Raw genomic sequence first — 27,749 nt, 5'->3', positions numbered from 1 at the left:
ATAGAGCACGCAGCATAGAAATAGGCCATTCGCCCATCAAGTCTGTGCTGACCATCAACCACCCACTGACACTAATCTTCCATTTATCCTTTTTTTAATCTTTTCTATATTCTCATCAACTCCCCCAGATTCTCCCACTCATCGACACACTGGGATGATTTACAGTGCCCAATTAGGGTGTGTTTTCTATTGTTATTTCTGAGAATGCTACCCTCTGTGATAACTGCAGATCTACAAATCAACTTTATTGTGTGTAAAATACCCTGTAGTTATTGGGTTTCATGTGTAGGATTTAAAATGAATGAACAATCCTGTCTGTTGAACACAGAGGCAGAGAAGTGAGGGGAGAGGGGACAAGTGGAGAAAACACTTATCCACCAATGTTCTCAACAGCAAATTTAGTGTTTGGGTCTAAATATCTTTCTGAACCTAGGTCCAGTTATGCAATGCTTAATAAAGTTGGAGTTGGGTGGAGTGGTTAGTGGATGCTGTTACAGCGCCAGTGAGCTGGGTTCGAATCTGTCTGTAAGGAGTTAGTACATTCTCCCCGTGGCTGCATGGGTTTCCTCTGGGTGCTCTCATTTCCTCCCACCCTTGTGAGAGGTTAATCTGTGGGTAATTGGGTGGCACAGATTTAAATAGCCAGAATCGGCTTCTACTATGTCGTAAATAAAAGATAAATTGTGTTGGCATTTTGCATGTCAGTCTGATTGTGTTATCTTGCAGTATTACAGAGCAGAGACAAGATCACCACCAGCTGCTACAAATTCAGGATAAAAGATGGTTCCTTCATCACATTGCGCAGTCACTGGTTTAGCTTCCTGAACCCTTGGACCAAGGAGGTCGAGTATATTGTCTCCACAAACACTGTGGTCTTGTAAGTGGAACATTTTGGAGAAGAGTCAGTCTTTTCACACTGCCATTGCTGCTCTAATCAGCTTCCCAAACTTACTGTGTATCTGCCTTCTGCACATCCTGTCCTGCCTCACACCAGGTCCCTCTACCCCCTGTGATTGCTGGCTGCCTTAGCTCTTGGATCTGACATTTCTATTGGTACTTTCTCTTTACCCCATCTTTACAATCTTCACCTCCCATCAATTCTCTGCATTCTAATTCTAGTCTCCTATTTTTCTCGGGTTCCTTAATCCTATCTTTGGTAGCTGCTCTTTCAGTGGTGGGGTCCCAAAATCTGAAATTTTTTTCCTTGACTCGCTCACCTTTTCTTCTGGCTCCTTTTTCAAGGCCTTTATGTCTATAATATTCCAACAGAGGCCAACAGGAAGTTTGTAAAGAGGAAAGCTTTGAACTCAAAAGCAGAACCTTTTCCAGGCAGGCCACTGCTGATCCTCTTCATCAATCACCCATTCCCTTAAAACAAAAATTAGAGTATAGCACGGTAACAAGCCCTTCCATCCCACGAGTCTGTCCTGCCCAATTACACCAAATTTGACCCAATTAACCTACAACTCTGTACGTTTTGAACGGTGGGAGGAAACCCACGGAGATCATGGGGAGAACGTACTAACTCCTTACAGACAGTGCTGTAATAGCGTTGCACTAACTGTGCCTCCTTTGGCATTCAAAATCCTGTTAATCTCACTCTTCATGGGACCCTGGAGGTGCACGAGAGATGCCAGATGCTGGAATCTGTAGGGGATTGCACTCCCAGTCTTTTGATTAAGACTTGATTCAACTTGATGAAGAGTTTCAGCTCGAAACGTTCAAAGTTCTAATTAATTGTCAGAGTACATACATGACATACAGCCCTGAAGATTCTTTTTCTCCCACTGATGCTGCCTGACCCATTAAGTTCCTCTTGCAGAGTGTGTTTTGCTATGATACCTGATGTTCTTGCTCTGATGTCTGCTTCTCTTTTGAAATTCATGCATGTCTAGGCAGTTTAAAAGAGTATCGGTCTACAGGCACCCAACTCCTAAAAGGAATGGGCTAATCGTAGACCACTGTTGTGTAATTTCAGTGCCAGCTCACTGGATGGAGGGGACTCGGTGAATCTGCCTCTCGCCAACACTCCTCCCAACATGGACAGCCTGCTACAAGCAGGAGAAGGTAATGGAGTGAATTTTAACTTAAAGCAGTGTGTGGAAGTTTTGTTTTAGTTGTAAAAGAGATAGTGGTTTGAACCCAGAGATGGTGCATAATGTGTGTTGAGGTCCCATACTGGAGACTCTGAATGCTGAAGTTCATGCTAACAGCTACAGAATAAACTGGAGGGTGCACTGCCCTCATGGAGAATCTCCATTGGGTGAAAAATTCAGGATATTTTCCCAACTTCTCAGCAGGATAAAACATCACAGCAATTTATAGACCCTTCGGCCCACAATGTTGTGCCAACCCATATACTGATACACCTACCAAGAAAAACTAAACCCTCCCTACCCCATAATCCTCCATCCATGTACCAGTCTAAGAGTTTCTTAAATATCCCTAATGTCTTAGCCTCCACCATCACCCCTGGCAAGGCATTCCAGGCACCCACAACTAAATCTAAAAATGTACCCTTGATGTTTTCCTTAAACTTTCCTCCCTTTCCCTTGTTGATGACCTCTTGTGTTTGCTATTTCTGCCTTGGGAAAAAGTTGCTGACTGTCTACCTTAACTACCTTCCAGATTCTTGTAGACCTCTACTAAGTCCAAAAGATCCTCTGCCCACTAACAGGAGATGCTGGGGTTTGCAGAAGGCCGGCATTTATCCTCTTGGCTCATGCTGGTTTTAAAATAATAAAAAGTTATTCACTCAGTTTACCATTTTATATCAAGGAGGGGGGCACAGTGGTGCAGCTGCCTCACTTAATCCTAACCATGGGTGTTGTCTGTGTGGAGTTTGCAAGTTCTGCCTTTGTTTGGGTAGGTTTCCCCTAGGTGCTCTGGTTCCCACCCACATCCCAGAGATGTGCAGGTCGGTAGGTTAATCAGTGTGGGTGCGTGGCAAGGGAATTGGGGTGAGATGGCATGTGTGAGAGGAAGAGCAAGTCGGGGGAAACAAGTTGGGGAGTGGTTCTGTCAAAATACTCTGAAGAGCCAGCATTATCCTAATGGGCTAAATGGGTGCTACCTCTGCCTTGAGAAACAAAGTGTGGTAGGCTGCCCGTGTCCAGGTGGAGGATGAGATGGCCTCCTGTTTCCCTACATTGGGTTGGTGTGGGCAGGCCGAGGTCAGGGGTAAGAGTGGAACAGACCGGCAGTAGGCTGTTGCTTAATGGTTTCCAATTTCCCCTCACAGAGATGGCAACACTAGGAGCCTCGTGCAACAGCAGGGAATTGAAACACATGCCAGTGAATAGCTGGATAATGAGTGGATTGTTTTGTACAATGTAGATCTTCATCAAAATCTTTACTTGCAGATCAACAGGTACTTCGTAAAAACTATGAAAACGACTGAAAAACTGCAATGGCACACTGAATGGAATTAAATGAGACAATAAATAGATAATAAATTTCCAGTTATCCCAGAGAGGAAAAAAGTGACTTTGCATAAGTTCAGGCAGTCCTTTCGTGGTGTCGGAGCAGTACCTGATCAGTGTAACAAGGGGAAGTTCAAGAGCCTGATAGCTGTTGAAGTAAAACACTAAAGTCGGCAGACACCATGGTTGAAGTAAAAACAGAAAGCTGGAGACACTCAGCAGGTCAAACCATGTCCTTCATGTAGCAAAGATAAAGATACAGAACCAACATTTTGGGCTTGAGCTGTTGAATAAAAATTGTTCTTAAGCTTAGAAGTGCTGGTCTTCAGGCTTCTGCACTTTCTGCCCGAAGGGAGCAGTGAGAGAAGGTTGTGCCCAGGGTGATTGGGGGTCCTTGATGATATTGGCTGCCTTCTTGAGGCAGCGCTTCACGTAGATGTCTGCAGTGGATGGGTGGTCAGATATTGGGAAAGGAGAAGAGGCCAAGTGTTGCCTGTGTTGAGAATGGCCCAGTTAAAGTGGATGGAGAGTTGTAGAATGTTCTGGAGGAGAAGTGTCTAGGAGCACTGCAATTGTTTCTAGCTTATTTGATGTGATATATGGCCAGGCTGCCTACGATTTTCCCGCTCCCTTCACTTGTTCCCCTAGTCAAGGACAATATCATTCTGGTGATGATCTACAGGACAAGGGAGTGCTTAAACTTAGACACACAGCACAGTAACCGGCCCTTTCGGCCCACGCCACTCCAATAAACCAATTCACCTACAATCCTGGTACGATTTAGGAGGAAACCAGAGAGCCTGGGGAAACCCCAATCAGAGATGTGGAGAACGTACAATTTCCTTACGGACAGCGTGGGATTTAAACTCAGGTTGCTGGCACTGTAACAGTGTTGGGCAGACTGTGCTTCTCCCTCTTATCTTTCCTTTCCAGCCAGTTCGAAGCGTGCCATCACAACCGTCCCAGGAATCCCTGGAGGGGCTCGTGCAGGAGCAGGGAAAATCGGCCGGATGATAGCGGAAGAGATTTTGGAGCTTCAAAGGTGAGGATTTCATAACTCAAAGCCTGGACAATGAATTCATCCGGAGTGTGGAGTGTCCAGAGTTTTGTGAGCCTGTTTGGCATTACATCTACACGGTTCAGTGGGGAACATCTCCCCAGGAGAAGGTTAGGACTTTATCCCCTGGAGCGTTGGAGAAGGAAGGGAGAGTTGATAGAGATATGCAAAATGATGAAATGTATAGATAGGGTAAATGCAAGCAGGCTTTTACCACTGAGATGAGAACTGGAGGACATGGGTTAAGGGTAAAAAGCAAATGTTTCAGGGGAACTTCTTCACTCAGAGGGAGGTGAGAGTGGAACAAGCTGCCAGGGAGGGGGTGGATGCAGATTCAATTTAGACTTTTAAGAGAAATTTGGGCAGGTTCATGGATGAGAGGTATGAGTGTAGGTCAATGGGATTAGGCAGAATAATAGTTTGCATGGATTAGATGGGCCGAAGGGCCTGTTTCTGTGCTGGAGTGCTGCATTGATGGAAGTGGTGTCTTTTGAATGAGATGTTAAGCCGAGGTTCCAACTTTCCCCTGCTCGTGTTCTGGGTCAATATTTATCTCTCCAATATTACTTAAAAAAGTAACCAATCGTTTGATGGGGAATGTGATTTATCTAAAGGGTTCAGAAAATATTCATGAGATACAATACATCAGAAAGAGGACAGGAGTCGGCCATCCAACCCATCGAGCCTGCTCCTCCATTCACGATCTGGACTCAGATCCACTCACTGGCCTTTTCCCATATCCTTTCTCCTGTTCTTCGAAAATTTATCTGTCTTAAATTCATGAGGTGGGTTTGAGTTATAAAGAGAGGATGGATAGACTGGGACCCTCTTCCCTGGGGAGTAGAAGAGTGAGGTTTGTAAAACCATGAAGCGCATGGATAAGGTGAACGATCATGGTCTTTTTCCCATGATAGGGGAATTGAAAAGAGAAGGGCATAGATTTAAGGGCCAGAGGAGACGAGGGATAACCTTGTCCACAGAGGGCAGTGGATATATGGAACGTGCTGTCAGAGGAAGTGGTAGAGTTGCATGAAAAGAAAACATTGGAACAGGTACAGGATAAGAAAGGAATTGAGGGATATGGACCATATGCAGCCCTGTAGGATGAGATCAGGCAGGCATGAATGAGGTGGTCCAGTGACTGAACTGTAAAATCATGTTTCCAACTGCGGAGATGGCTGCCACATTCCCACAGCACTCACCCAAGTGGTTCAGTGATGAAGTTCTCTGGGATGTCTCAATCATGTGGGGCGACACGGTTAGTGTAGCGGTTAGCATAATACTATTACAGCGCCAGCGACCTGGGTTTGAATCCAATGCTATCTGTGAGGAGTTTGTACGTTCTCTCTGTGTCTGTGTGGATTTCCTCCAGATGCTCCAGTTTCCTCCCACCTTTCAAAAAATGTATTGGGGTTGTAGGTTAATTGGTATATTTGGCGGCACAGGCTCGTGGGCTAGAAGGGCCTGTTATTGTGCCGTAGGTCTAAAAAGAACAAATTTGCGTTCTGTTTGTGAAATGTGTGATTAAAATTGTGAGGGGTTTAGACTGAGAAGGGAAGAAAAAACTGGTTCCAGTGGCTCAGTGGGTCAGGCAGTGTCAACGGAGAAAAATGGTGAGGAAACCTTTCGGGACGGGACTCTTTCTCGATGCTACCTGACTGGCTGAGTTCCTCTGGTTTCTCCTCAATCTCTACCGCAGTCCTCACGTTTCTAGCAAATTCTTCCTGCGCTGTGAATGTGATCTGGAACTGCTTTGGAGGCAGAGTCACTGGGAATTTACAGAGGGGAGATGCCTGCAGGGGTGTGGGCGAGTTGAGAGTTCTTTCGAAAAGGTGGTTCCGGTATTATGCGTGAAATGACCACCTCTTGTATGCTGCAATTTGATTTTTTTTTAAACATTGTTTTCCAATTTATTGAATTCCTTGTCTTTGTTTTTCAAAGGATCAGAGGTTCTTCCCCTTCCAGCTGTAGTTCCAGCCCACTTAATGTGATCAGCACCCCACCCCCTGTCGCAACACCTCCAGTGGGCAAGAAGGTAGGATATTGGCTTCATTTCTTCCTTTAACATACCCAGACCACTGAATCAAAATGGGTTGGGGGTGGGGGGCTCAGTCTGATGATTCTTGCTGGCCCAGTTTCCAGTGTCTGTCCTTCCTGCTCCCAGGCCCATGATTCCGGCTGCCCTGGACCTCGTCCCAGAGTCGGAAAGTGAGGCAGTTGCCTTGGCTGAGTTCTTGACCCAGGAATGTCTCAGTCAGAGGGATTCAGTCTCACATTCTATCAGTCTGAGATTTGCAAAAGTTCACAGTAATCCTAGTGCAAAAAGAAAGTGACTGCAATGCTGCAGACAGTCCTTTTGTGATGTCGGAGCAGTCCCTGATCACTGCAACAAGGGGAGGTTCAAGAGCCTGATAACTGTTGGAAAGAAACTGCTTTTGAACCTAGAGGTGCTGGTCTTCAGACTTCTGTACCTTCTGCCTGAAGGGAGCAGTGAGAAGAGGTGATGGGATCCTTTACGGTGTTGACTGCCTTCTTGAGGCAATGCCTCACGTCGATGTCTGCAGTGGATGGGAGGTCAGAATCTGTGATGGACCTGGCCAGGGTTTGCCACTTTCCGCAGCCCTCTGTGTTTCTGAGCAGTTGAATTCCCAAACCAGGCTGTGATGCTCCCAGGCAGTATATTTCCCACAGTGCACCTGAAGAAGTTTGATGCCAAATCTCTGCAGACTTCTTCAGAAGTTTGGTGTGTTTTCTTCACTATTGTTTTGCTTCTCTTCCTCTCGTACTGTAAGGGGCATAGGGCAACATTAATGGTGACTGATGGTCTGCCTTTTGGCAGGCAGAAGGAAATTCTGTGTAATATTATATGGACTCTACTATTACATGACTTCGTGAATGTGCTAGCTTTAGGAAAAGTCCTCGGACATGTGTTGAGTGTAATAAAGTGCAAGTATAAAGTACAGTCAAATCAGCGCAAGAGCAACTTCTGGAACATATCTGCCTGCCATCTTGTTACAACCTTGGACCTGGTGACTTGCTGTTTTCGTTTTGTCCATGGGGTGGAGCTAGTGCCTCAGACAGTGAGAACTGGTGCCCTGAAGGAGGTCATTATTTCCAATTACAAGGGAAACACAAAAGCCTACAGGGGCTGTGATGGTAGTAAAAACCCACTGAAAAGCTGGAGGAGCTCAGTCAGTCTTTCAGCATCCATAGGAGACAAAGATGTTTTGGGCCTGAGCCCTTCTTTTCACAGACGCTGAATTTCCTCCAGCATTTCAGTCTTTTTACCTCTAGTTACAAGCTGCCTCAGTACACCTGGGATGCTGTATGGGGACAGAACCCGCTCCCAAATTAGTCTCTCCTCCCTCTCTCCAACCTTTCCCCAGCGCCCTGCACCACATTTTCTCTTTCTTCCTCTTAGACTGTGATCCCTTGTTCTGGGATGTTTATTTTCCCAACATCCGGAACAATTTTCCTGCATCTAACCAGTCTAGTCCTGTCAGAATTTTATACATCTTAATGAGATCCCCTCTCACTCTTCTGCATTCCAATGAATACCCTAGTATCTCCAGTCTTTCTTCATCCCTGGGAAAGTTTCAAAGTGGGAATTAGGCTGAACAATGTTCTCAAACAAAAGCATAAAAAACTAACAGAGAAACACCCCTGTTTCAGTTAGCCCCTGGTTTCTGCATGTAGTGGGAGACGGTTCATCATCTGATCATCCAGGTGGTTTTCTTTAAACCTGCTGAGTCTCGACATGGAAGAGACCAAACTTGGAGCATTCCAACAGAGATCAGCAGGCAAGTTTACATCACCTTCACTGAGTTGCAGTGACCTTTGGAGATGAATAGATGTCCAAGCACGTGCAAGGAATGGCTGTACCAACTCACAGCCTTGCACCAATTTGGCCTGTAGTCTGTGCCTTCTCTCCACTTCCTCAATGCAGGTGACCCTCAGTGAAAGGCTGAGCCTTGGACATTGCCTCCACACCCTGCTTCCTCATCTTTGCCGCTGAAGACTCATCTCTGCCTTTGTTACCTTGACACTGTCCCAACCTCTGCCTCTCTGCTCACCCCTCACATTAATCATCCAAAACACCACTGCTTTAAACTTCGTTGTCAGTTTCCATACATAGATCACATACAACCCTGAGATTCTTTTTCCTGTGTGTCAGGCAGAATCACCACTTATCGGGAGAGCAAAAAAATTGTACCAAGAAAAGGTACCTATACAAAAGTGAGAAATGTGAACAAGAGGGAAGTGCAAATAAACTGGAATACAGAAAACAAATTTTTAGTAATAAATAATGTGCAAAGTAAGTCCTTAAATGAGTCCCTGGTTGAGTTTATTGTTGAGGAGTCTGATGGTGGAGGGGGAGCAGCTGTTCCTGAACCTCATGGAGTGAGTCTTGTGGTACCTACACCTCTTTCCTGATGGCAGCAGCGAGAGCAGAGTGTGTGCTGGGTGGTGTGGATCCTTGATGATCGCTGTTGCTTTCCAATGGCACCGTTCCCTGTAGATGTTCTGGATGGTGGGGAATGATTTGCCTGTGATGTCCAGGGCTGTGTCCACTACCTTTAGCAGGGCTTTCCACTCAATTACAAGGTAGAATTACACAAGCTGAATATAAGAGTAGGATTTTGTCTGATAATTCTTTATTATTAATTTCTTGTAAAGGTTCTGAAAATGTAGAAACTACGTATTGTTGGAGATTTAATACGATATTGTTAAAGTAACCTGAATTTATTGAATATATTAGAGACCATATTAAACTTTTTTCACAGATAGACAAAGATTCAGTACAAAGTAAATTTATTTTATGGGATGCTTTAAAGGTGTATTTGAGAGGCCAGATTATTAGTTATTTGACTAAAATTAAGAAACACTATTTGGTAGGAAGCCAAAAAGAGGAATGACTTGTTGATGGAATTTAATACTGAGAAATGCAAAGTGTCGCTTTTTGGGATTTGTGGGTAGGACTTCCACAGTGAATGGTGGTGATGTGGGGATCACTGTGGAACTCTTTCTTTGGCTTGGCTTCGCAGACGAAGATTTATGGAGGGTAAAATGTCCAAGTCAGCTGCAGGCTTGTTTGTGGCTGACAAGTCCGATGCGGGACAGGCAGACACAGTTGCAGCGGTTGCAGGGGAAAATTGGTTGGTTGGGGTTGGGTTTTTCCTCCTTTGTCTTTTGTCAGTGAGGTGGGCTCTGCAGTCTTCCTCAAAGGAGGTTGCTACCCGCCGAACTGTGAGGTGCCAAGATGCACGGTTTGAGACGATATCAGCCCACTGGCGGTGGTCAATGTGGCAGGCACCAAGAGATTTCTTTAGGCAGTCCTCGAACCTCTTCTTTGGTGCACCTGTCACGGTGGCCAGTGGAGAGCTCGTCATATAACACGATCTTGGGAAGGCGATGGTCCTCCATTCTGGAGCCGTGACCTACCCAGTGCAGTTGGATCTTCAGCAGCGTGGATTCGATGCTGTCGGCCTCTGCCATCTCGAGTACTTCGATGTTAGGGATGAAGTCGCTCCAATGAATGTTGAGGATGGAGCGGAGACAATGCTGGTGGAAGCTTTCTAGGAGCCGTAGGTGATGCCGGTAGAGGACCCATGATTCGGAGCCGAACAGGAGTGTGGGTATGACAACGGCTCTGTATACACTAATCTTTGTGAGGTTTTTCAGTTGGTTATTTTTCCAGACTCTTTTGTGTAGTCTTCCAAAGGTGCTGTTTGCCTTGGCGAGTCTGTTGTCTATCTCGTTGTCGATCCTTGCATCCGATGAAATGGTGCAGCCAAGATAGGTAAACTGGTTGACCTTTTTGAGTTTTGTGTGCCCGATGGAGATGTGGGGGGGCTGGTAGTCATGGTAGGGAGCTGGCTGATGGAGGACCTCAGTTTTCTTCAGGCTGACTTCCAGGCCAAATATTTTGGCAGTTTCCGCAAAACAGGACGTCAAGTGCTGAAGAGCTGGCTCTGAATGGGCAACTAAAGCGGCATCGTCTGCAAAGCGTAGTTCACGGACAAGTTGCTCTTGTGTCTTGGTGTGAGCTTGCAGGCGTTTCAGATTGAAGAGACTGCCATCCGTGCGGTACCGGATGTAAACAGCGTCTTCATTGTTGAGGTCTTTCATGGCTTGGTTCAGCATCATGCTGAAGAAGATTGAAAAGAGGGTTGGTGCGAGAATGCAGCCTTGCTTCACGCCATTGTTAATGGAGAAGGGTTCACAAAACCAACAAGTGGAACTACAGCTATGTTGTTTGGGCGTCACAGGTAGATGGCATCGTCAAAAAAGGCACACTGGCCTTCATCAGAGTATTGAGTGTAGACGTGGAGAGTTCATTTTGCAGTTGTATACGACATTGGTAAGATCCTATTTCAAGCGTTGTGCTCAGTGCTGTCAAGTTGGAGGGAGCAGAGAATATTTACGAGGATGTTGCCAGGACTCGGAGACCTGGGCTACAGGGAGAAGTGGAGCAGGTTGGGGCTTTATTCCTTGAAGTGCAGGAGAATAAGGGGTGATCTCATAGAGGTATACAAAATCATAAGGAGGAACAGATTGGTTGAACACAGAGTCTTTTACCCAGAGCAGGGGAATCAGTAACAAGCAACTTAAGGTGAGAGGAGAGAAATTGAGCAGGAACATGAGGGGTAACTTTTTTTTTAAACAGAGGGAGTGGTGGGGGTATGGAGTATCAGAGGAGGTGGTTGAGGCAGGTATTAATGGACAGTTTAAGAAAAATTGGACAAATACATGGATAGGATGGGTTTGGAGGGATACGAGCCAAACACAGGCCGATAGAACGAGGGTGGATGGGTCAGTTTGGTTGGCTGAAGGGCTGTACCACTCTTCAAGTTACCTGATAAGGTTCTTGCTCTGGTTAATTTCCTTTTCAATTCAATTTCTTTTTATGCTCTTCCTGGCATAACCATGTAGGAACTGATTGTGTGATAATGCTTGTGGGAACCAGATAATGGAAAAAGGAAACGAGAGGTGGTTAGGGTATTGTACTAAAGCTGGTTGATATTATAACAACTCCTGGTTGGAATTTGCTGCCATTGATTCATCAGATGTCCCAGACCATAACAATGTTCTGTATTTCTTTTGAGAAAACCATGCTGCCCTTGTATTATCACTTTGTCTGCGCCCTATAGTAACTGAGCTTCCTGTCACTAGAAACTTATTCACTCAGTCTAACCCAGTGGTTCTCAACCTTTTTCTTTCCACTCACATACCACTTTAAGTATTCCCTATGCCATGGGAGCTCTGTGATTAGTAAGGGATTGCTTACGGTGGTATGTGGTTGGAAAGAAAATGTTTGAAAACACTGTTTTAATCGTACCTAATGGACTCGTTATGTGCACAGTTTCATAACTCCAAAGGAAATGGAGATTTTTCTCAAGTAAAATATTTCAGTAACAATTGGGTCTGGAGCAGTGACTCTCAACTTGCCCTTTCCACTGATATACCACCTTAAGCAATCCTTTACTAATCACAGAGCACTGATGGCATAGGAAGTACTTAAAGTGGTATGTGAGTGGAAAGGAAAAGGTTGAGAACCACTGATCTAAATCCTACATAATTTTGAATTTCCTTTAACTTCCAGCTGCTCCTGTTTCCCTGGTATCTGTGCAACTCATGGGTTAATCGTCAAGATGGATTTAATTGGTCCTTTTCCTGATGATGATTTTTATTCTGTCTTTAGATTATGAATGGTGGTGCTTCAGACATGCCCAGTACAGTTCGGCCAGGGCAAGTGGCAGAGAACACAGGATATCCGTACACTGACAATTCCTCTCTGCTCAGTAAGTGCTTCTGCTTTTGCCTTCAGCGGGAAACTGTATTCATCTTTGCAAGCTCTGGATTCATGGTGTTGGTGTGATATGGGATAAATCCGTGGACCCTGACCACGGATTCTTGCCTCGGACGGCCGCCCGCCCACCGGAGCTCCTGACGCCTAGACCACGAATCCTCACCTCGGCCACCCACTCACTGGAGCTACCAATGCCCTGACCATTGACCCTCATCTGAGCCGCTCACCCATCTGAGCTCATGACGCCTTGAAAATGCAGGTACTTACTGCAGTCAAAATGTGACCCAAATAAATAAAAGATCGACCCATGCAAATTTAACCAGAAAAATTGATCCAAAAAACTTGACTATTACGTTAGTACTGTATATTCAGTAGTGCACGAAAATAGGATGAAATCCTTAAGGATTTTAAAAATTTTCCTTTTAAAATATTTTTATTGGTGTTTATATTAATCATAATAAATAGCTAAACAGTAGTTATATATTTTGTACTAAAATACAAAAAAGGTTTTCATGATTTTAAGAGCCACATGTGCCTCGCAAGCTGCTGTTTGGCCACCCCTGCTCTAACAAATCCCCTCCAGTCCCAACAACATCTAAGTATTGAGAAACTGAAATACTAGTGCTGCACAGAATCTTCTTCATTTCCCAGCTCCTGATCTATCAGTAAATCAACAACGAGATAAACTAATCTGGTTTTTGAATGTCCTGTTATGTATTCCAGCATTTAAAAAATCAGATATTTCCAAGTCAGATACTGACAGACCAAAAGGGCACCTTAATGCTGGGAGGGCAGTAAAAATCCACAGGACTTGAATGCCGGTTGATGATTCAGGGATGGCAGGAAGCAGCCAGTTGTTCCAGCAAAATGCTGCTTCAAGTGTCTGGTGTCATTAATGATCAGAGCTGTAACTGCAATTAGTTTGAGGCACTCAGTGGTGAGGCAGCAGGCCGACTACACAGAGCTGCAACACTGTCAACATGATACACTGGCAGGTTTTCCTTTCAGGAACCTAGAAAGCAGAAGTCCATTCAGCCGTTCTAACATGCTCTGCCATCCAATACTGTCATGGGTGATCATGTGACCTCAATCCACTATTCCTGCTTGTTCTCCACACCCCTTGCTCCTTTTACCCACAAGGGCCACATCCAACTCCCATTTAAATGTATTAACAAACTGGACTCAACAACTTTTGGTGGTAGGGAGTTCCACAAGTTCACTCTCCTCATCTCAGCCCTTTCTCCTTAGATTGTGACCTCTTCCTCTGGACTTCTCCAACATCAGAAACATTCTTCCTGCATCTAACCTGTCTCATCCTGTCAGAATTTTGTATCTCTGCGTGATTCTCCCCCATTCTTCTAAATCCCAATGAGTATAACCCTACTCCATACAATCTTTCTTCATCTGTCAGTCCTGCCACCCCAGGGAACACCAGACAACCTTCATTGCTCTCCCTCAATGTCCTTCCTCAGATTCAGAGACCAAAACTACACTATACTCAAGGAGTGGCCTCACCGAGCAAGACCTCCATGCTTCTGTATTCAAACCCTCTCACAATCAAGGCCAACATGCTGTTTGCTTTCTGCAGCCCCTGCTGAACCTGCATTCCAACCCAGGCTCATTGCAGCTCCCCTTCACCATTCCGGTAATAATCAGCCTTCCTGTTATTGCCACCAGAGTGGATAACCTCACATTTATCTTGATCAGTGATTTTCAAACTGCCCCCTAAACTTACATTCCACCTTAAGTAATCCCTATGGCATATGTGCTCTGTGATTAGTAAGGGATTGCTTAAGGTGGGATGTGGGTGGAATGACAATTTTTCTTAAGCAAAATATTTCAGTAACAATTGGGTCTACAGCAGTGATTCTCAACCTTCCCTTCCCACTCATATCCCACCGTAAGCAATCCCTAACTAATCACAGAGCACCGATGGCATGGGGATTGCTTAAAGTGGGATGCGAGTTAAGGGAGCAGTTTGAAAACCACTGGTCTAGATTAAAACATGTTAAAGGAGTACTCTGCCAGTTTGTAGCTTTTTGCATCAACCGCTCTGGTATGTTTGCTGGATTATCATATCTAACTTAAAACCACAGAATGCTACAATACAGAAATGGACCTTTTGGCCCATGTAGCTTTTCCTTTCAAGGGGCCCTTGCTCAACTTGAAGGGAAAAGTTAAACAATAGTGTGCAGATGCTGGGATTGAGTGCAATACACAAAAGTGCTGGACACACTCAGCAGGTCACGCAGCATCCACAGGAAGTATCAGACCGAGGCAAGATAGAGGTATATGAGATTATGAGGGGGATAGACAGAGTAAATGTAGATAGGCTTTTTCCCAAGGGTAGGGGAGATACAAACCAGAGGACATGGGGAGAAGTTTTGGGGAATTCCTTCACACAGAGTGGCGGGGGTGTGGAACGAGCTACCAGCTGAAGTGGTGAATGTGGGCTCAATGTTCACATCTAAGAAAAATTTGGACGGGTAGATGGTTGGGAGGGGTATGGACTGGGGGCAGGTCAGTCAGTCAAGGCAAAATAATGGTTCAACACAGACTAGAAGGGCCTGTTTTCTGTGCTGTAATGTTTCATGGTTCTAAGGGCTCAGGCCTGAAACATTGACTGCCCTTTACTTGTGTACTGCACCAGAAGTCTAGAACTAATCAGTTAGAACTTTCAGAAAGCTGGCAACTGCTTCATGACCTGAACAAGTTCATCGTGAAAATTTGTTGCACTAAGTTTCCATGGACTTTCCACAGACAGTGAAAGTGTTGATCATCTCCCATGTGCAGTAGAGTGACAGTGAGGAGGAATGAGGGGCCCATTAAGCTGTGCCTTTCCTCTTTGGAATAGAAGCTGAGCAGAGATTTAGCATGTATACTGATGATAGACTCATCTCCACCTGTCTACCTTTATCCCCACATACCACGTCTTAAATACTGTATTTGTCAGTGCATAAGGTGATTGGTGAATTTCATCTTAAAATGTAGGTTTTGAGCTATACTCGCTGTAGAAGACAAGTCTGGCACTTACCAGAGAACTTATTGTCCCAGTCCTTGGTCAACCATTCCACTGACCAGTGGTGTGGTACTGCTCAGTACACTACAAAGCAACACAGTCTTTGTTATTTAAAATTTAGCCAATTCATTTCAAGTCATGGCAAAATACCATCAATTTACCTGCCATAATATGCATCCAAACCTTCTCAGCCAGTGTAACATAAACAAGAGTGACATCACTTTGTTGTCTTCTTTTATAAGCTGCTCTAGAATCAGCTAGCGTGCAATGGCATCTGAGTTTGCTGTGCTGTTATTTTAAGGTTGTTAGTCAGGTTTAGAATACATTTTTATTGTTTTACTATAACATTACTATTAATCCAGCTGAGTGGTAGGACCGTAGGCGTGATCTGAGTGTTTTATGCTGTGAAACCATCTCTAAACCACAAGATATTAAGGTTTGGATTTATACTTGGCGTACAAGATGACCCTTGGTTTTGGAGTGATATTTTTAAGGTTCAAATTCTGTCTTATACGCTGACATATATGGTATATTTACTGGGGTAGCATCCACTACTTGAGTTTTGGTCAAATGGTTGCCTGCTGTGCCTTAATGGAGGTCGTTCATGTGTTAGTTGTGCTAAATGATTTCACTGGGTTTCCCCCACTCCATTCCCCTCACATGTCCTGTTCTTCCCCAGGCAGCGGCTCTCAGCTAGCTCTCGACGCAGTCGAGGACCGTCCAGTGAGCAGTCCCAGTAACGACGAGGCAGCCATGGCTGTGATCATGAGTTTTCTGGAGGCTGATGCTGGCTTGGGAGGACCGGTCGACTTCAGCGACTTACCTTGGCCCCTCTGACCGCCCCGTGCTTGACGTACGGAGTGTTGATGGAGCTGCTCCAGGCTGCTAAGTCCTTTTGCTTGTCTACATATTGCACTGAACTGGAACCTCTGCACGTGTATCCCACAAAGTGTACGCTTGCCCTCTAATCACTGACATTGGAGTTGCTCAGTCCCACTGATGCACACCGAGGATACTTTAAACTTTGCACATCTCTTGGTGGAATCCAACTCTACCATAGTGTCTTTAAACACTACATCATTTCTTCTGCAAAATTGACAAAATTCTTTATTTTTGTTTCATGCCAGACATGTATAAATATTTATCATATAGCTGTGAAATGTTTGAAAGCTGCAGTTTGGTACAGTATTTTTTGGAGAAATTGTGTATAAAAAAAACTTGTCATCTTAAGCTTATAATGTTTGTATATATTGTGTAAACAATTTGTATTGATATTCACACCAAGCAACGGTTTGTTTCGATAGGGACTTGCTGATTGTGTATGCCTGTATATATAAATATATAAAATATTTTAATTTATTCTCCAATCTAACTCTACCACCTTCTCTGTAAGTTGTACTCTTCCCTTCAATGTTTCATTGTTGGTTGTTGTTTTATTTTGAAAATGGACATCTAACAAAGCAAACAGAATTTATCAGCATGATTGAAGGAAGAATGGGAGAATTAAACCAGCTAGCTTCTGCTCTTTGTTGTAGACATGTATTTTACTACTTGAACATGAACATTTACAGACTGCCCATTATTTCCTCAATATTCTCTTAATCTGCCGGTATAATCATTACGGCGGGGCTAGGATCTTGCATTCAAACCATTCTCATCTTTTATTTTTGGGCGATGGCCCCCTTGGGACTCTGCCCAAAGTTTATGGGGTCCCCTTGCCTGTGAAGAAGTCAAGTTTTGGTTCCTGATTTGGTTCTCTTACTGATTAAATAAAAAATATTTAAGTTAATGTGAGGTTTTTACTTAAATGTACTGTGGCCCGTGGGTGGGGAGGGACCTGTTGAGAATGGATGCTCTACCTCTCCATAACTCCATTTTTGATCTCATGCTGAATAGTTTTTAACCAGTAATGAGTGCATCAGCCATCTACTCTCTGTCCCTATCTGCCAGTTTCGAGCCAGTCTTTAGCAGTCCACAGCCCAGCGCGAGTGCCCCTGACAGGAGTCTCTAGGAGCCCAGTCTTCATGGGCTCCTTGCCTCGAGTCACCAGCAGCCATAGAGCCTCCTCACTGGTCTGCTGCCGTGGTCACCGTCCCACGGGTCGTCTCCTCTGTTGCCCTCCGCCAGTTATCCACTTCCCTGGAGTCTGCAACCCCTCATTGCTGCTGTTCAGAGAGGTCGCCATCGTGGGCGCAGATCCCACGGTTGCGGAATTTTAAATAAAACTCGTCGGCTCCTTTAATGGGCTATTCAAAGCCTGTGCAGAGCTGACAGCAGTTGATTGGGTGCTTGGATCCCGTGGGAGCACTGTATCTCTGCTCTTCACTCCCCATGGGTCCACACCTGCGGCTGTGCTGCCATTTTTCCTCATGATAATGCACTCAAAGTGAGTGATCAGTAGCAACTCGAGTTATTTGTTGAATTAATTGAGGAAAGTTGGAATACTGAACGCAGACTGGGAAATCATTTAGCTGAGCACCTTCACTCTGTTCGCATCAATGACAAGGATCTCCTAGTGGCCAACCGTTAAATTCTGCGCCCCATTCCTGTCCATAGCCTCATGCACTGCCAAACCACGCCCACCTGGTAATTGGAGGAACACCACCTAATATTCCGTCTGAGCACTCTCAACTAGATGGCATTAACAGCAATTTTGGTTTCTGCAAGACCTCTCTCTTCCCCAGCCCTGTCTTCTAGCTCTCCATTCACAGAGCCATCCCTCCTCCCCCTGTTTGCTGGTGTGCCCTCCCTCCCATATCCTTCTATTACCTCCTGCCTGTCCCTTTGTCCTCACCATTTTGTTCAGGCGCCTGTTTACATTTTGCTCAGATCTTGAAGGGCTCAAGTCTGAAATGTTGGTTATGTACAGGCAGTCCCTGGATTTAAAAACGTTCGATTTACAAACAACTCGTACTTAAGAACCGACAAGCTGGCCAGAAGTAGAATGCCGTCAACTTCCAGTTTGAGCGTGGTTGGAGTTAGCATCCGTTGAGTTAAATTCAAACATAGCATCTGTGCAGTACTGAATACAGGCATACCCTGTATAACACGGTTTTGAAAAGTGCGGGTTTTGATATAATGTGGTTTGAAATTTCTGACCCGCAATTTTAAATTTGCAATGTTAAAGTTTTATTATTTTGCTATTTAAACCACCTCAAAATACTAGTTTAAAATATTTGAAATATAGGTGCTGAGCTGTGGAACAGAGCAAGTTAAGTGGCTGTGTTGAAAGTTATTGCTGTCCCCGCTGTGATCGGGCACCTGAACTATCTCGCAGCACGCTGCCTTACACTGGTGGGAATCTGATTTTTTTTCATCTGTTCTTAAACAGCAGTCAGCAAATTTCCAAACTACTGAACAATGCCAGTTTGTATGGAGGGGAACCCCTAGATTAGGGTTAGGATTAAACTACATTAGACAAATATATTTTAAATAAACGATGTTCACTTATTGCCAATAAAGATCAGTTTTCTATATCCCTTTTATAGGATTGGAACATAGTACATTAAAGTGCATTGGAACAGTGTGGTTTTCCAGAACACTGAACTTGCTTGGAATGCATTAACTGTGTTGTACTCTTATTTTGCCAGGTTTACAAGCCACTCGTCCTCTACTAACTCTCTAACTGTTGGGTCACAACAGAATGAAATGAGAGGAATCCAGAGAGAAATGCTTGTGATGTTTATTTGTATAATTATTCCCCAGGTGTGAGAAATACAGACAGCACTCCTGCAACATGTACATATAATTCAAGAAATTAAAATAAACTTCAGAATGATGTGACGGGACAGCGCTAGCCTCCACGCACAGTGATACCGAAGAGATGTATTCTGTGCCCCACCCCCCCCCCAAGAAATAACTACAGCTGAGAAACAAAATGCTTCAAACCAGCAGGGCAAGTTGGTGAACCTTGCCATGCTTTACCATGTGCTGTACCTGCAGAAATGTAATGCATTTCATAAAACACATGGCTTCCAAAAAAAATACTAATGATTGCAGATCAAAGCCATTCCCCAGTATGTAGACACTCAGACTGCAACAGCTTTGTTAAGTAACATTGTGCATTTAAAAAGGAATGGAAGAAACAATTGCATTCCTCTCACCCTTCCTCCCAGCAGGAAAAGTTAGCAGCTTTTGGCCTTGTTCTTTGTACAACACGAGTTGGAAGTTAAGACGGAGCAGGTAACTTGTTCACAGCAATGATTTTTTTCACGAGTGTGCGACGCTGACACTTCCTCTTGCATGGGCAAATGCATCACGACGACATCGGTCACCAGCAGCATGCTCGCGGGGTTCCCGACACCACCCCCCACCCCCCTTCCTCAGGCCATCAGACTGCAGGGGGCGGGGGCTCCAGGTCGACTTCATTGCTGATGACAGGGTGGTGGGGCAGCACGTCCAGCTCATCCACTTGCGGCGTGGGGTGCATGACCACCAGCTGGTCCTGCGGGATGTCTGCTGCTGCCGCTGCCAGGTTGGTGATGGATTTGCTCTTCACACACTGGAAGTCTACATGCCGACTCTTCCCCTCCTCCTTCTCCCAGGACATTCTGATGAAAGGTCGCTGTACGTAGTTATAGATGACCTCGGGACGTCCCCCTGGCCGCTTCTTCACTTTCTCCTTGTACGTGGGATACCCTAAATAGACATGACCAACCGTGACACCATAGCCGAGAACTGTAATCCGCCATTACAACCCTAGTTTCAGCTGCATTCAATTTTTAAAATTTTATTTGCAGCAGGTAGAAACCAATTCTAACCATTTATATCCGTGCTGCCCAGTTCCACCCAAATTAATTTTTTGGAGGATGGGAGGAAACTGGAGCACCCAGAGAAAACCCACGAAGTTTCAGGGAGAACATACAAACTCCTCGCAGATGGTGGCAAATTTTAACCTAGGTTGCTGGTGCTTCACTCTCACCCAAGACCCAAGGAACAGTTCAGGAGAAGGAGCGGGGAGACCGAACTGGGTTAGTCACAAGGAGAGACCATTCAGCTGGGGTTCTCTGAAGCAGAGGGGGTGAGCTGACAGCTATGTAAAATTAAAGGGGGCAGATGCGTCACTGGAACCATAAAGGCCTTCATCCCATGTCTGTGATGAACATGATACCCAAATTAAATGACATCCCTGCTGCCTCACCACCATCATCTCTCTCCATTCCCTGCATATGCACATGTCTAACAGCCTCTAACGCATTTGCTTCCATCTATCTCTACCTCTGGCAGCCCAGTTCAGGCACCGATTCTGTTAAAAATAAAATTGCTCCACACATCTTTAATCTCCTCGCCACCCCGCGGTTGAGAGGTGGGTGGGGGGGGGGGGGCGACAAGGGGGTTGGAGTCCAGAACGAAGTGTCTGAGGTGGTGGTGAACCTTCTCTTGGCGATTGTGTAGGACACTGACAGGTAGTGTGTCTGGGCTGGACTCTGGCCAGGTGCATCCCAATTGCCCACTAGTATGGTGGACTGATAACAGCACTGAGCTTCCCTGCTTGGGCTCTGGGCAATGCCAGCGAGGTAATGTGAGTAAAGTGTGGTTTACAACACTAACACTGGGAGCCAACAGGCTAAGAAATCACTGCACTGTGGCAAGATGATCCGAGGGAGGTGGCAAGCAATGAACGATGTCCATCCAATAGGAGGGCAATACAAGATGTTCATTTTGGATGATAACACTCACAACTAACACAAATTAAGTGATATTGCTCAAGATAGATGACTCTGCACATGCAGTGGTGGTGGAGGTGAAAAAGAGAAGTGGAAGAGGCCACAAGGCATAAAATGAACACTGAGCTGTTGATGGGTGATACAGGGAAAGTCAGGAAGAAACTTGGGAAGGTTTATTTATTTTAATATTTTTGTGTATACGTACTGTGCATAGGTAGTTTGTCTGGATGTGTATTATGCTATATGTGTGCCTTCATGTTTTGCACAGGGAACTAGAGAACATGGTTTTGTCTGGTTGTACTTGAACAATCAGATGATAATAAACTTGATCTGCTGTTAAATCCACTGAGTTCCTCCAGAAGAGTGTTTGTTGTTCCAGGCAAAACCTCAACTTACCCTCAATCCCCAACCTGATCTTCTTCAATCCTCGCTCTTTCAGGACAGTCTTGGCCACATCTCTGTTCTCAATATATTTGAAGAACCTGTACAACTTGGTGCTGTAAATAACTTGAAAGACAAGATTTACATTACTATGGTTGCATTTCATTAAGGGAGTAGGTTACATTCAAACATTGGTCTTTCAATCCATCTGTTCAGTACAGAGAGGAAGTAAGTTGGTCAGGTTATTATTTCCAGGCTTTATGAAACTGAGCAAGTTCCCAGCACGTGTGGTGGTGATGGAAATGATTGTCGGGTCGGGGGACTAGTGTGCAAGTGGAGAAACGGAGCACAGATTTCAGATCTTACTGAACTTTCTCCAGAATGTCACAAAAATGGTTGTGATGCAAAGTCCTCTGCCTTGAACTTCAGCTTAGCTTCCTACCCTACATGCACCTCCTGGCCCAATAAGCATTTCCTGCAATTGCTTTCCTTTTATGTTTCCATGGCTGGTGCTTTTCAGCCTCTCGACGACAGTCATGTGGGATTCTGCAACAGAAAAGGTTCAGGAAGCAAAACCAGGCAGCCCAGGAGCACAGTGGCTCACATGGACAATGAGGACAGCAAAGGACACTGTGTTCCTTGTGGAATTATTACGTGTTCCCATTTTTAGTTCATTTTCATTTGAGTGGGACTGTAACTTTAAGAGAACCATGCAAGTTGGAAACCCTGCAAGATATGGGAGAGAGACTGTGAGTTGACAGGCTTGGGGCAGCGGGTTCTCAAACTTGCTATTTCTGAAGAGAGAGGAAGGCCCTGGGACACAGGTACAGGGACCACGTGACCAAAATATTAAATAAACAGTACACTATTTGATCAGGGGCCATTTTAAAGAAGCAGCACTTGGATCAGCATCTCTTTGAAGGGATCCTGTGCTGAAGTGGCCTTGTGTAGTAATGGACAATTTGCCTGATTTCTCTCTGTAAGGTGTGGGGATGAGTGTGCCCCACCGTGGCCAAAGGAAAGATCACTTTTGAAGGGGACACATGTACCACACTGTGACCAGAAAGGGAAGGTCAAATTTCGGCTGACCCACGAAATGGTTCTGGAAGCTTTGTGAAAGCCACGTGCTTCATTTCCCCTAGTAAAGGAAAAGGGGAGTTTTGACTGCCGCTCGTCTGAAAGGACATTTCTCATGAAGCAACTCAACAAGGATTTTGTGAGTTTACAACAGTTTGTCACCTCATTCATAAACACTTCTTTGCATCAATTTAAGAGTCTTCATGTCAACACTGAATTTCAGATTTACGTTCCAGAATTGGGCCTGAACTGAAATGGTTTGGGATATTTTCCACACAAACACACTCACTTAAGTATAGTTGCACATAGTTGGGGGTTAAGTTTAGATAAATTTAGACAATTTAGATAAAGTGTTACATATTTGATGATTAATAAAATATCATTTTAAATATAAAACTGTCTTGGCGAATTTCTATTGCTGCCGTCTGAGTACTTGTAAACGTGCTTGTGCATTTCTGTATGTGCAGGAGGCAGTTTGAGCGCGCACATCATCTTGACTCTCCAATGTCTTTTGCCAGACACAGCACACAGCACCCCACTTTCTTTAATCAGCTCTGGCTTTGCAGAGGTTAGTACATCATAAACAAGACTTCACCAGAGCACAGCAGAGAACTTAATTCATGGTAATCAGCTTTCCTGTCTTTGTTCCCCCTCAGGATCCCTTTTAGAAGTGTCATGGGGCAATGCAGCAATTGTCCCCAGCTGCAGCTGCCTGTAAAATTGGCAGTGCAATTAGGTACACAAGGATCCTCAAAAAATAGTAAGTGTGGGGACTGTATCGGCTAATCTGTGGAACTGTAGATGAGCACAGGACTACTTTGTTCTATGATGCCTCCTTGCTAGAATAGTGTGGTAGAGTTGCTGCAGAGAAATGGATCGGAGGTCAATCCACAGGACCATAAGAGTGGCAGAGAAGATCACTGGAGTCTCCCTCCCCCCCCCATCGAAGTGACCTACTGCGATTGTTGTCTGAAGAGGACGCACAAAATCTGTGAGGACCCCTTCTACCCCGCACACAGAATCTTTCAGCTGCTCCCGTCGGGGAAGGAGTATCAGAGCCAGCACCTCCAGGCTGAGAAACAGCTTCTTCCCACGGGCAGTGAGAATGCTGAACGACCAAAGGAACTGCTCACACTGACCCTCTGAGATTCTCATATTCATGAATCAATATTTATTTATTTGTATAGATGAATACTTGTCCTGCATATGTGTTGTTTGCCTGTATGTGTGTTATGTCTGGCTGTGTGTCTGTGTGTTTTGTACCGAGGACCAGAGAACGCTGTTTTGTTGGGTTGCACTTGTACAATCAGATGATAATAAACTTGACTTGACAATTTAACCTTCATCCACTGGTCTTTATGCAGTTCCTTTGAGTCATCATCCAGCTCCCTCTGGAAGTCACAACAAGACCAGAGTCCCCTAACCTTTCATGGAGCGTCCGAGATTCAAACAACTTTTCTACCTCCCCTTGGGCTGCTTTGCCAGTCTCTGTTCCATCTGACTTCTGATCCTGCTACTCCTGGTTATGGAGTCTCCACAGCCTTTGCATCTCAAAAGTATCGACCAAAGGAGGCAGTAGCCAGTACTGATCAGCCTCACACAACCCGGATATCAGCCGTGTCTCAACTGCTGCACAGCTGGGTCAGAAGGACGTAGTTTCAACAACACAGACTGGTGAGGAATGGAGTACAACAAGACTTGGAACCATTACATGAACATGCGAAGTGTTGAAAGTGAAGGATCCATTTAGCAAACAAATGTGTCTCCACAGCTGAAGGAACCAGCGACAGTGCCCATTTCATTGTGTGAAGTACTTTGGGACCTAATAGAGTCAGAGAACTACAGCAGGGAAACAGGCTCTTCGGCCTACTGAGGCCATGCAATCAACTACCCATATACACTCACATTAATCCAAATCTTAGAACACCCCTTCACCGATACACTAGGGGCATCAGTGCATTGGTCTTTGGGATGTGGGAGAAAACTGGAGCTTCTGGGTGGGGGAAAACCCACTATGTCGCAGGGAGAGCGTGCAAACGCCACTCAGACAGCAGCCAAAACCTAGCCTTTGTGTCAAGGTTCCTTAAATCAAAGGCAGGACCAAAATGCCCTGCCCACACTGGACCCTGCATTTGACCCACATCCCTCTGAACCATCCTCTCCACGTGTCAGACCAAATAAACACTGCAGCAATATCTGACTTCACCTCCTTCCACACCCACCACCTTCTAAAAGTTACCCCCCCAGGTTCCTGTCAAATCTCTCCCCTCCACTCACCTTAAACCCATGCTCTCTGGTTACCGGTTCCCCTACTCTGAGTAAAAGACTCTCTGTTCACTCGATCTATTCCTCCTCATGATTTTGAACACCTCTATGAGATCACTCCCTCATCCTCCTCCGCTCCAAGGAATAAAGCTTAAACTCTCCCCATAGCTCAGGTCCCCGGAGTCCCTCTCAAATTGCGAAAACTGTTAAGCGAGATGCTACAATGACAGTGTTCACACAAAAACACTGGTTATTTTTGAACATTCAGGGAAAAGAACTCCTCTGGCAAGGAGCCAGCACATCAGAGACCAAATCACAGTTCAGTGATAAATGCATCCAACTCTTGGTTCGTCAGTGTTGCTCAAATTTCAAGGGCTGCTTGCTGACACACCACAGTGCAGCTGGGAATAAAAAAAAAATCAGCCAGTCGTCACTCACTCTGCAAAGCTGTATTCAATGACCCAGATCACAAAAACCTAGCGCTCCTGAGTTAGCCAAGGGACAGGTCCAACAGCCCTGCAAATGGGAGGCTGAAGTGAACTGCTCTGAATACCAAGCCATAAAATCTTGATGCTTTAGAAAATGGAAACACTTAGAAAGTTACAGTCAAAGGTTTCGCTAAAATCCTTCCTCCAGGGACAGTCGTCTGGGCTTGATGATCCCAGCCTCACTGATGAGGGAGCCAAGGCTTAGTCACAGGGAAGTAAAACATGAAAGTCTTCAGACACTGTGGTTGAAGTAAAAACAGAGCATTGGAGAAACTCAGCAGGTCAAACAGTGTCCTTTATATAACTTTGGGCTTGAGCCCTTTATCAAGGTATGAGCAAAATGTAGGCAGGTGCCCAAACTATAGCAAAGCTAAAGATACATAACCAACTTTTCAGGCTTGAGCCCCTTCATCAAGGTTTTGTTTGGGCACCTGCCTACATTTTGCTCATACTTTGATGAAGGGCAAGTCCAAACTGTTGGTTCTGTGTCTTTATCTTTGTGATATAACATACACAGTTTGACCTGCTAAGTTTCTCCAGCTTTGTGTTTTTTTTACTTTAGTCACAGAGAGTTGTTATCGCAGTTCACTCCATCACCACACAAACCTCCCTCCTGTCCATCTATGCAGCTCAATGTCACGAGAAGCCAACACACTAACAGACTCGTCCAACCCGGTCACACTCTCTTCTCCCTCCTCCGAGCACAAGCATGAGTCAAGTCTGTGAAATCATGCACTGCCTGTTTCTTGCAGACAACTGAACAAACCTCACACTAGTAAAATAATGGTACTCCTGCTCCACCCTCACCCTGTTCTCTATACTTGTGTATGGACAGACTTGCTGGATAACATGCAAAACAAACCTTTTAAAATTACAGTAAAATCCCCATTATCCAGAATTCAAGCAACCAGCAATAAATAAATAAATAGAATGAATAAGAATAAATAAAAATTTAAATAAAAGTTTACAATTGTACAAGTAAATGTTCTTTGAAGAAACCTAAATCTTCAGTGATGATGGGAATATTCAGCCAGCGGAGAGCCTTGGTCGTGCTTGGCTCGTAGCACCTGTTTGAATAAAGTTATGTTTGAATAAAATGGTTGATGCCGCTCGCTGCTTAGCAAGTCTTTATCTTTATTAGAATATTATAAAGTATATTAGTAAGGCTTTATCTGTAAACTTGGGGGCGTGGATGTTAATTATCTATTATGTTATTGTCCATCATGGGGTGGCTCCGTGGAAATGCAGCGACGGTTAAATGATTCAAAGATTATGAGAGAAAATAAACTAAAATGCTTTCAGGTTTACATATAAATGCAAATGAAGTTTGTTCAGTGTAAGTACAGTGTATTTTTGTCTTTTAAACGGTTTATTCTTAATCCTGGTGTACAAGTTAGGCAATGTAAGAGTTAGTCTTAAGCAAATGGAAAATCAGCATATTTGGCACAAAGCAATCCCCATAAGTCCAGGTACCAGGGGTTTTCAGTAAAATTCCGGCCATTTAAACCCATGGCACCCAATTACATCCAAATTAACCTACAGTCCTATACATTTTGAAGGGTGGGATGAAATCGGAACCCCCGGGGAAAACCCATGCAGACACGGGGAGAACGTACAACCTCCTTACAGACAGCATCAGATTTAAACCCGAGTCACTGGTGCTGTAATAGTGTCACTCTAACCGCTCGTTAACCACGTATCTCATCGCACGTGATAATAAAACAAAATGTAACATACACTCACACCCCATCCATGCCTTCTCTCGGGATCACGAGACATACCACGACACTATTGCAAACAGCACAAGGCTCTCTCTCCTGTGCCCTGGCCAACAGCACTACAATAGCTAACCAGAAATTAATAGCTGCATTGAAGTTGCTTGTGCACAAATTAGCTGCTGCATTTTCCACATATTGAAACTGCTTCAGTGACTGGGAATTTCAACAGGTCAAAACATTTTTTTTTAAAAACAGGTTTACAGTCAAACCCCTCAAGCAGACACATCACCTAAAGGATGCCTGGCCTGTAATCAAATATCTAGTTTTAAATTTGGTTACTGACCAGGTCATTTAATTCAACTCACCACAGGGAACAATACAAGACACAATTAAGCTCTATCTAGGCCAAATAGAACAGAATGGTTTCTGATGATGCAAAATCATGTCAACTCTGGTATCTCCCTCCCCTCACCTGACAGCCTGCAATTCATTCTTAGCAAATATTACGACAGCTGCATTGCAGACGCAAAGAAAAGCTGACATGGAGTAGAGAGAGTGTGAAGAACTGAGGATGCAATCAGAGCGTTGTGATCTTATTAGATGGAGGAGCATCTTTGGACTCTGTGTCCTGGTTGTCAGGATCTACCAACAAACGCATATACTCCGTGTCCCAATTTTGTGGGACTACCAACTGTAGTGTGGATTGTGGAGGGTCATGTGGCCTCTAGACCAGGTTTTTATGTATGCACTTGTAGTTATAACCATTGGTGAGCTCCAGGCTGAAGGCAACTCTGGAGGGCCAACTGCCAGGGGCCCATCCCGGATCCTGAGCAGGGGATACACTGG

The 27,749-nt window shown here is 44.8% G+C and overlaps 2 protein-coding genes across 13 annotated transcripts in view; one reads left to right on the top strand and one right to left on the bottom strand.

The window, feature by feature from the left end:
• LOC138745853 (basic helix-loop-helix ARNT-like protein 1) overlaps window positions 1-17,113 on the top strand; it is a 59,144-nt gene extending 42,031 nt beyond the window's left edge. For 4 of the 8 annotated variants that reach the window (XM_069903284.1, XM_069903313.1, XM_069903266.1 and 1 more), the window contains 6 exons: window positions 727-877; window positions 1,979-2,067; window positions 4,356-4,464; window positions 6,421-6,514; window positions 12,182-12,281; window positions 15,988-17,111. In XM_069903284.1, the coding sequence (XP_069759385.1) occupies window positions 727-877; window positions 1,979-2,067; window positions 4,356-4,464; window positions 6,421-6,514; window positions 12,182-12,281; window positions 15,988-16,145 (701 nt within the window). In that variant the 3' untranslated portion in view covers window positions 16,146-17,111. Of the gene's footprint in view, window positions 1-726; window positions 878-1,978; window positions 2,068-2,628; window positions 4,465-6,420; window positions 6,515-12,181; window positions 12,282-15,987 lie in introns of those variants that run through there. The other 4 variants (XM_069903274.1, XM_069903293.1, XM_069903328.1 and 1 more) reach the window with 4 other exon arrangements.
• A 1,861-nt stretch (window positions 17,114-18,974) lies between these two features.
• The window catches only part of btbd10b (BTB (POZ) domain containing 10b), a 65,045-nt gene continuing 56,270 nt past the window's right edge, over window positions 18,975-27,749 (bottom strand). For all 5 annotated transcript variants that reach the window (XM_069903237.1, XM_069903227.1, XM_069903218.1 and 2 more), the window contains 2 exons: window positions 21,371-21,481; window positions 18,975-19,946 (listed from right to left, as the gene is read on the bottom strand). In XM_069903237.1, coding sequence (XP_069759338.1) covers window positions 19,639-19,946; window positions 21,371-21,481 — 419 coding nt within the window. In that variant the 3' untranslated portion in view covers window positions 18,975-19,638. The remainder of the gene's footprint in view (window positions 19,947-21,370; window positions 21,482-27,749) is intronic.

This window comes from Narcine bancroftii, chromosome 1 (assembly GCF_036971445.1).
Source record: "Narcine bancroftii isolate sNarBan1 chromosome 1, sNarBan1.hap1, whole genome shotgun sequence".
NCBI lineage: Eukaryota > Metazoa > Chordata > Chondrichthyes > Torpediniformes > Narcinidae > Narcine > Narcine bancroftii.
The sequence above is the reverse complement of the archived record's forward strand: the minus strand, read 5'-3'. Positions and strand labels throughout refer to the sequence as shown.